We start from the raw sequence: 9,810 nt of genomic DNA on the forward strand, positions 1-9,810 counted from the left end.
TTTCTTTCTTTCTTTCTTTCTTTCTCTTTCTTCTACCCTAAGGAATACCAATAGTTCCTTCAGAATTTGGACCTATTTTAAAAAAAAAACTGGCCTAGCCTGTTTAAATGTAGTTTTTTTTTTTGTTTGTTTGTTTTGTTTTTTTTTTTTTTAAAGACTCACTACTTTCCTTTTCTGGCACCAACAATTTTCTGTGCTGTTATTTTAAGAATTTAATTAATAAAATTAAAGCCTTGGAGGGAAAGGGAGTGGGTGGGGACTGAAAGGGGGAACATCTGGGCTCTGCATGTTCTATCAGAAGGGAATTGCCAATCGTCATCCATAAGGTGGAAGTCTAAATGACAGGCATCCTTGGCTGTTCATCACCTCTGGCTATGATATACACCCACTCTCCTTGGGTGGTCTACCAGGAATGGAAAAGAGCAGCTCATACCTTAGGTAGGGCCCCAAACTACTAGCCTCACTTAGCTTCTTTCTCAGTGACTCCAGCACAAATATCTATTATTCTTTCACTTCAGTTAACAAATGCAAGAGTAGCAGCTGGATTTTCTAAGGGATGAAACCACTAAAAATTGATGAAGGGAAACCCCCAAATTGCTACCCCCTCCACAGAAGTTTGCGTTTTCCATTTATACTTTTTTTAAAAGAAAAAAATGAAAAAGGTTGCCTTTTCGGCTGCTTTACTCACACTCCCTCCCCTCCCCAACCCTCTTCTTTTAATCTAGTCTCCATTACTCTTGTGTTCTTTACTTTTCAGCATGGAAAGGAATGGGATTGGGGACACTGCTAGGGAGTGGAGGAGGAATAATTGACTCCTCTCTATATCCTCTACTGCTTATTCCTGTCTTTGCCCCCCTGCTATAGATTTCTAGTGGGTGTAAGCACCTTTTGCTCATCTCTTTCACTGTCTTTCTAACCAGTCCTTCTATACTCAATCTCTAAGGCACAAAGCTCATAATTTCTGAAACCTTCACTATCATAGGTTACAGGCTTCTTTTTCCTAAGTCTCTCCTTCTCAGGAAGAATAAAAACATATTTAAAAATTAACAAACATCTTTAAAAGGAAGAACATTCTATAGTTTCAATTAAAAGAAGTCACTAGGAAAATACATTTTTATTAAGTGCCAAGGAAACACAAAGTAATAAGCAAGGCACTGAGAGGTGAGACAAAGACAAAGCTGACCTCAAATGATCTTATAAGTTTCTTAGAAACCCATATTACCTCAATGTAGCATATAACTGTATGATACAAGCCCAGTGATCTCTAAGTATCAGAGAACTTTCAGAGATCTGGGATCTTTTCTCTGAAATGTGTAGTAAGTGATGATTTGGCATAAATTAATATTTCAAGAGTAAAAGGATAACCTAAAGTTTTTCACAGTAATAATACTTTGGGATCATTTAGGTTTTGCCAAGCTAGTGGAACCTCAAATAATTTTCAAATAGGAAAGATCATTTAGGAACTTGAAAAGTGTATCTAAAAATTTGCTGCTAAAGTATATAAAAGTTACTGAATACAAAACAAATCACTTTATATTTATGCGTGATTCAATTATCTATAAAAATTTGCTGTTAAAGTATATGAGAGTTACTGAATACAAAACAAATCACATTATAAAGAAGCAGCGCAAAATTCATTCAGCAGTCAGTTATTAAGAACATCTTTCTAAGGGATGCAGGATGTAATTTCATCTCCAATATTCCCTTTATTATAAACCCCTTCAAAAGGCTCTCACTTTTTTCTTGGAGATGCTGTGGATAGAGCACTGTGTCTGGATTCAGGAAGACCTGAGTTCAAATTTAGCCTTAGACACTTAACTAGCTGTGTGACTTTGGGCAAGTCACTTGATCTATCTTTGCCTCAGTTTCCTCAACTATAAAATGGCAGTCTACTGATCCTAAGTCTCAAGGTTGTTGTGGGGATTAAATGAACATATCAGAGCCATTTTTAATTTTTTTCCCTCATGATTACATGATTCATGCTATCTCCCTCCCCCCCTCCAGGAGCTGACCAGTAATTCCACTGGGTTATACATGTATATGAGGTCCACTTTAGAAATTTAAAGAAAGGGAAGTTTTTTAAAAAAGAAATCACCCCAGAAATATACACAATGTTCTTTCTTTGTATGTGTGATTCAATTATCTAATAGCAAGTTAATAATATTTCAAAAAATTATATTATATGCTCAGAATTTTTTTATTACATTCAGTAAGATATAACAAACATTAAGTGTGTAGGCGTATAAAGCTATGTACTAGGCAGTAAGAGGAAAAACTTGTCCCTGTGTTCAAGAAACTTATATTCTATTAGAGAGAATACCACATTCACAGAGATAAGTAAATTCAAAAGTATAAGTAAAGTAGCTTCAAGAGGGAAGGCAAAAGCTCACCCAGCTGTGCTGGAGGAGGGAGGAGGATGGGTCAGGAAGGAGGCTAGGAAAAAAGTTAAAAACCTCCGAGATGATCTAGTAAGTGCTTCTTCCTTATTTCACAATAATGGTGGTAATGGTGGTGACAATAGCTGCCCTTTATATAGAGCTTAGAGGCTTGCAAAGCAATTTATATATGTCATCTTAATTAACTAGATAAAGAAAGGGAATAAGTGCCTTGCCCAAGGTTATGCAGCTAGCTAGGGATAGAGCTAAGCTTTAGTGCCCAAGCTTTCTAACTCCTAGGCCAGATTTGTTTATTGCTTCATGTCTCATGTAAACATTGTCTTTCAGTAATGGCATCATCCAAGTGACAGATTAAACCCTAGAAGGAATTTCTTTTTATATTACTTGAAATTTTCCTGAATTAGCTATACCACACATTGTTAAAGATTACAATTTCAAAATGCAAAGATGTTGCTTCAAGAAATCCTGGGTAAAATTAAAAGGAACTTGAACATCTTTTTAAATCAATTCTCATCTTAGGAAGAGACCTGTTGCTGACCTTGAGCTTCTTTTCTTGGTTTCCAGGCTGCTATAGTTGTGGTATTCAATTTTGCTATGGTTCTGCTCATTTTCCCTGCTATTCTAAGCATGGACCTCTACAGACGGGAGGACAGGAGGTTGGATATCTTCTGTTGTTTTACAAGGTAAACTTATGTGATACGTACATTTGTATTCAGGATTTATAGAGCAGTATTATTTACTCAACACCTTCTAGTTCATAAATTTAAAGGTAAAGCCATTTATGTAATTCATCTCAGGATATTTTACCATTTGGGAAAGAATTTCAAAAGCCATGGTGATGGGTGAAGGGAAAATTAGATTCACTATCATTTACTTTAATTAGCTATATTCAGGGTCAACCATCTGATGGGTAAATTTATTTTTTTATACCAGAATTGATGGGAGTTTTTGCTTTGTTGTTGTTGTTGTTGGTTTTAATTTCTTAACATGTAAAGGAGGGATGGTAATTATACTATCTAGCAGATTATTTGAGGGAAATATGAGACTAGAGTATTTATCAAGTCACTTGAGCATCTGTAGAAAGGGGTACTATGAAGAGATTTTATTATTTTCACTAAAATAGAGGTAGAATCCTTTATATATTTAATCTATAATACAGAATCCAATTTACAATGTTATTTGTGGGTACAATGGATGGAAAGCCTGTCCTGGAATCAGGAAGACTTGTTTTCCCAAGTTCAGATCTGATTTCAGACACTACGTGACCTTGGTCGTCACTTAATCCCATTTGCCTCAGTTTCCTCACCTGTAAAATTAGCTAGAGAAGGAAATTGAAAACCACTTCAGTATTTTTGTATTGCCAGTTTTTGTATTCAATATTGCCAAGAAAACCTTGAGTGGGGTCACAAGGAATAAAACATGACTAAAAATGACAAAACAAAAATTTTTTTAATGTATAATGTTAATATAATAGGGCAAGCCTAAAACAAAATTAAGAAATCTTAGTTTTGTGACCATTAGTAAGTCACTTAAGATCTTTGTACCTCATCTGTCAAGAGGAGATAATATTTGTCTTTCACCCAGAACTGTTGGGAGGAAATGAGGTTATGGGTATGAAGGTGTGTGCAAAGGGATATTCTAATGAAAAATATTATCAACAGTTTATATTGCTGAGAAAATAGAAACTCAGTTGTTGAGCTTAATAAAATAATCTTTTCTTCTTAATTTAGAAATGCATAAGATCAAAAATATCATGATGAATTTCCTTGGTTTTAATAAAAATTTAGAATCCTTATTTTTTCTCCCCTGTTCCTTTTAGTCCCTGTGTCAGCAGAGTGATTCAAGTTGAACCTCAAGCCTACACAGATACCAATGACAACACCCGTTACAGCCCTCCCCCTCCATATAGCAGCCACAGCTTCGCCCATGAAACTCAAATCACCATGCAATCAACAGTTCAGTTGCGCACTGAATATGACCCTCATACCCAGGTGTATTATACCACCGCAGAACCTCGTTCAGAGATTTCAGTACAGCCTGTCACCATGACGCAGGACAACCTTAGCTGTCATAGCCCAGAAAGCACAAGCTCAACTAGAGATTTGCTTTCTCAGTTCTCAGATTCGAACTTTCATTGCCTGGAGCCACCTTGCACTAAGTGGACCCTATCATCTTTTGCTGAGAAGCATTATGCTCCATTCCTCTTGAAACCAAAAGCCAAGGTAATCTGTCAAAAACAGATGGTTCTACCTTTTGTTTAGAGTAGAGCTCTTAACTGTGGGCTATTAAGTGGTTTTTTAAATATTTTGATGACTTGAATTGAATGGAATTGAATACCACAACCATAGCAGCCTGTCATCAAATATTTGATGAAATAGTTGTACATGAAAACCTTATATATTGAGGAAAATATCATGGTCCCATGACATAAAAAAGTTGAGAATTTCTGTTTTAGAATATCAAATTAAGCAGCCAAGTGGCACAGTGGACAGAGTGCTAGACATTGATTCAGGAAATCCTGAGTTCAAGTCTAACCTCAGATGCTTAGTCGTGTGTGTGTGTGTGTGTGTGTGTGTGTGTGTGTGTGTGTGTGTGTGTGTGTATGTCTTTTCTGAACAAGTCACTTAACTTGTATCTTATCACAGTCGGTTTCCTCTTCTAATAAAATGGGGTTAATAATAGCACCTATTTCCCAGGGTGGTTGTGAGGATAAAATGAAGTAATATTTATAAAGTATCTTACAAACCATAAAGCATTATATAAATTCTAGGTATTATTTTTATTATTCTTGAAATTGATTGAATTTCATCTCTGTTTCTTCTCTCTTCCCTACCTCTACTTTAAAAAAAATGAATATGTATTATATTGAGGTATTCTGAGGAATTCAGCAAAATGAAGAAGCAATAACTATGTTGGTCTGCTTATTTTATAAGGAAGAACTTTGGAGACATTTTATCGTCTCTCTTGTGGGAAGTATACCCTGGAGTTTCTTTGAATACAGATAGTTTGTTTATCTATATGAAATATATTTGGTGTCATAAATTTTGGGAGCAGTTTTCTTCTTCTGTCACTCCTAGTGAATTGATTCATATTGATCTGATTTCCAGAAGGAGAAACTCTCATTAATTCCAACTTAATCTTCAGTCACTAGGTGACTAGGTGGTTAAAAGTGAGATAATAAAGAAAATATTGTCCTGATTATTATAGCCTCTTATTATAGCCCCTCTCTTTGAGAAGGGAAGGTTGATTAAGTCGCCTTGGTTCTGATCCTATGCCTTTTGTTTTGTCGTAGGTTGTGGTTATCTTCCTTTTTCTGGGTTTGTTAGGGGTCAGTCTTTATGGAACCACTCGGGTGAGAGATGGGCTGGATCTGACTGACATTGTGCCACGAGAAACCCGAGAGTATGACTTTATCGCAGCTCAGTTCAAATACTTCTCTTTCTACAACATGTATATAGTCACACAGAAAGCAGACTACCCAAATATCCAGCACTTACTTTATGACCTTCACAAAAGTTTCAGCAGTGTGAAGTATGTCATGTTGGAAGAAAACAAACAGCTCCCTAAAATGTGGTTACACTACTTTCGAGATTGGCTACAAGGTAAGAAATTAGCTGGGTTCTTTTTATCTTTTAAAGAAATTATTTCATTTGGTCTTCAGGTTATTCAAGGCTAGACCTTTCCTTCTATGAAAGTCTTCTTTGGAAAAATAACTCTGCAATGTTTTATTAAGTGGTCAGACTGAAATATTTGCAATTTCTAGGTCCAGTTCTCGGGCCTTCCAAATTTTGTTTGCCTGAGGCAACTTCCAGAAGCTATGTATTGATGTAAAATGCAACAAAGTGCACAATCCTATATATAAGATGTTACAGTGATGTTTGGGGGCAACTAGGTGGTACTGTGGTTGGAATGCCAGACCTGGAGGCAGGAAGGTTCATCCTCCTGAGTTCAAATATCATCTCAGACACTTATTCTATATGACTCTGGGCAAGTCACTTCACCTTGTTTTGCCTTAGTTTCCTGATCCGTAAAATGAGTGAGAGAAGGAAAAGGCAAACCACTCTAGTATCTCTGCCAAGAAACCTCAAAATGGGGTCATGAAGAGTAAGATATGATTGAAAGCAACTAAAAAATAGCAACATAGTGATGATTGGTTGGAGTGTTCTAGGATTCCCAAGGGAAATCCCATCTGTAGGTACTGATTCATATTCTTTCAACATGTAAGATACTCCTTAAAAATAAGTTGGATGCTCTAGAGAGATATGGTTTTACCACTTTGCATAGTGCCTAATAGACGGGCCTGAAAAAATGAATGACATTTCTTGACTGACTCACTCTCAAGTTATAGTTGGTGGATTTGAGAGAACCTGGCTCATTAAGCATTATGATCTAAAATAAACATCATTCTCTTTCTTATAGTATTTAATCAAAATGCAATGTGCATTTTACTATGTGTAACCAAATTGAGTATAGGGACATCTTTCTTCCTTTTCCTTTCCGTTAGAAACACTTCTAGGAAGTGTTAGTGAATTGGAAAAAGAAATGAATGTTATTGGCCTGGTGGGATAATTTAAATGTTCTCTTGACTGTTAATAGATTGAACATTGTAGTCAGTGATTCCTAGAACACTTTTGAGTTTATTCTACACATACACATGCAAAGGAGGCTGGCAAATTAGGGTAATTTTCTGAATCAGACAAAAATACTTATATTGATTTATCTACATAATTGTGAAAATACTATGTATTGACTTGTTATCCAGATAATTGTAGTAATTCTCTGCTTTACTTGGCAAATGTGGACACAAGCTAAGTGCCTCTTGGGATATCTTTTCTTTTAGAAATACTTGGTTTGTTACATAATAAAGAAACCAACAAATTTTGCGATTCTTAAATTATTCCTTTTCTTATGAGTTTCAAATTAAATGACATATCAGACTAATTGAAAATTGTATTCAGGGAATAAATCTCCATTATACTTTCTGGCCTTGACCAATCTGTTTAATTCAGTTTTATTTTAGGTAAATAGGAGGACTCTGACTTTAAAGTTCCTTTTCAAACATGTTCATGAGATTAAGTTTAATTTATTTCTTTAGTTTGTTTTCATTTTTGCAGTAGTTTTGAAAACAGTGGATTTGGAGTTATCAGTAGAAAGAAATCCAAGCAATTGAAGAAAGCCCTGATTTTTAATTTTTTTCCCCCATTGACCAAAAGACATGCAAATAACTTGCCACAAAGGACAAAGAAATCTGCTGTGCAAAGCCAGTTGGTATCTCAAGAGAGGAGGGTTATTGTAGAATTGATTTCAGTGTCTTTAGTCTTTCATTAGGAAGTTCACTATGCCATGTTAATGGAGAGCTTGGGAAGGGGGCAGAAATGTATTGTCTAACTGGAGGCAGTGGATAGGGTTAAAACCTCTTTAGAGAGTATTATAAATTATTTCTCTGTTTTCTTCACTTTAAAGACTTAAAGAAGCCCTGAGGTTTGTAATCAAACTCTTCAGAGTCTATGAAAACCTTATGTGTTATAATAATTTTGGTAGTAAATGTAATTAACAGCACTGAACATTTAGGCTAAGTTAGATTTTTTTTTCTCACTCTTAAGGTATGACAAGCCCCAGAATCACATGCCTAACTCCAGTGATGTTGGTATTTGATTAGGACCACTGTACACAAAATGACCAAATACCATGATCATTGGCCACCTAGATATTTTTCAGGCCTGTAACGTGGTTGATTTGGTCATTGAAAATTTATTCCTAGGAAGCAATTATCCATGAATCAACTCATCAAAGCATTGTGTGCAGTTTTTAGCCATGTGACTCTCATTGACTTTTTTTTTTTTTTTTTTTTTTTTTTTTTTTTAAACCCTTACCTTCCGTCTTGGAGTCAGTACTGTGTATTGGCTCCAAGGCAGAAGAGTGGTAAGGGTAGGCAATGGGGGTCAAGTGACTTGCCCAGGGTCACACAGCTGGGAAGTGTCTGAGGCCAGATTTGAACCTAGGACCTCCCGTCTCTAGGCCTGGCTCTCAATCCACTGAGCTACCCAGCTGCCCCCTCTCATTGACTTTTAATGGAGTTGTCATTTAAACTATTATGCATCTCCTCACATTATTTTCAGTTCCTTTTTAGTCAATTTAACTGATAAGAATATAGAGTCGGAACACAAAAATTATTTTAATATACCATTTTCAGAATGCATACTGGTACAATATTAAATCAGGGATTCACACATATAAGTACATGTTGACTTATGCTACAAATGTATGCTGAATTTGGCAAATGCAATCTACATTAAAATTAGGTATTATAGCTTCAGAAAAGTTTAGCCATTGGAGTTATATTTAATTAAAAAACATTTTTATACATAACATTTTTACCATGACATGTTTTATAAAGAGAAATTTTCAGGCTTAGATTTTAACACTAGGCTTTCATTTCACCATGGATATTTGAGGGGAAAAAAGTGTTGAGTAAAAACCCTATTTCTTGTAATATCGCTCATAGTATAGTATATGTAATTAAATCATCTCATTACTACTTGATTTTTTTCCTAAATCAATCAGAAATTATTAAAAGTATTTTAAATAGGTGCACTGAGCAGCTGAGTTCTGACTTTCTTAAGTTGTTACTTCATTCCCTCTGTTTTACATCATGCCATTTGGCATTTGGGTGGAGAAAAGACTTTGTGTGCCACTTTGAAAGAAAGTGAAAGGGTTAAAGCAAAGCTGATTCAAGTGATAAAGTCATGAAAATTCTTATTGTGGTGAGGAAAACACAAGGGTATGTTTTGTTGTTTATTTAAAGGAAAAAAAGGCTTTAGGCAATAAAACAACATCTGTTCAGTACTTCATGTTGGGTGCATGCTTTTCCATGAAAAGCAGTGTGTCTCAACTTAAAAGTGACTGTTCCTTGGCGGTCTCTTCTCTCTCTCTCTCTCTCTCTCTCTCTCTCTCTCTCTCTCTCTCTCTCTCTCCTTCTCTCCCTTACTCACCCTGAATAACTGTCTGCCTCTCCCCCACACGCACCCTGAATAATAAGGGCTTTCTTTCACTGACAAGACCACACATTCCAGATAGCCAAATTGTTCATATAAAAACAATGCCCAAAGCAGTTACAGTGAAGGTATCTAAGTGGGGTCTTCACTGCCCTCCAGGAAAGGAAGAAATCTTTATTTTTTTAAATTTTTTTTCCAAAACTAAGGACTTTCCCATTCAGAAAATACTGGTCAAACAGAAACTCCCTTCTCTAAGAAAATTCTGAAATGAATTACAGTATTTAAATCACACTCTCTACAACAAAAAGCATTTATCCCCTTTTACTGGCTACATTCAACCAAAAATAGGCTGCTTTTGTTCAAAAGGGGTGTGTGTGTGTGTGTGTGTGTGTGTGTGTGTGTGTGTGTGTGTGTGTGAG

At 35.7% G+C, this 9,810-nt stretch overlaps 1 protein-coding gene across 1 annotated transcript in view; it reads left to right on the plus strand.

Annotated features, from left to right (window-relative positions):
• PTCH1 (patched 1) overlaps positions 1–9,810 on the plus strand; it is a 76,656-nt gene that overhangs the window by 46,118 nt on the left and 20,728 nt on the right. The window contains exons 13-15 of the mRNA XM_044657558.1: positions 2,961–3,079; positions 4,216–4,618; positions 5,689–5,998. Coding sequence (XP_044513493.1) covers positions 2,961–3,079; positions 4,216–4,618; positions 5,689–5,998 — 832 coding nt within the window. The remainder of the gene's footprint in view (positions 1–2,960; positions 3,080–4,215; positions 4,619–5,688; positions 5,999–9,810) is intronic.

This window comes from Gracilinanus agilis, chromosome 1 (genome assembly GCF_016433145.1).
Source record: "Gracilinanus agilis isolate LMUSP501 chromosome 1, AgileGrace, whole genome shotgun sequence".
In the NCBI taxonomy this organism is placed as follows: Eukaryota; Metazoa; Chordata; class Mammalia; order Didelphimorphia; family Didelphidae; genus Gracilinanus; species Gracilinanus agilis.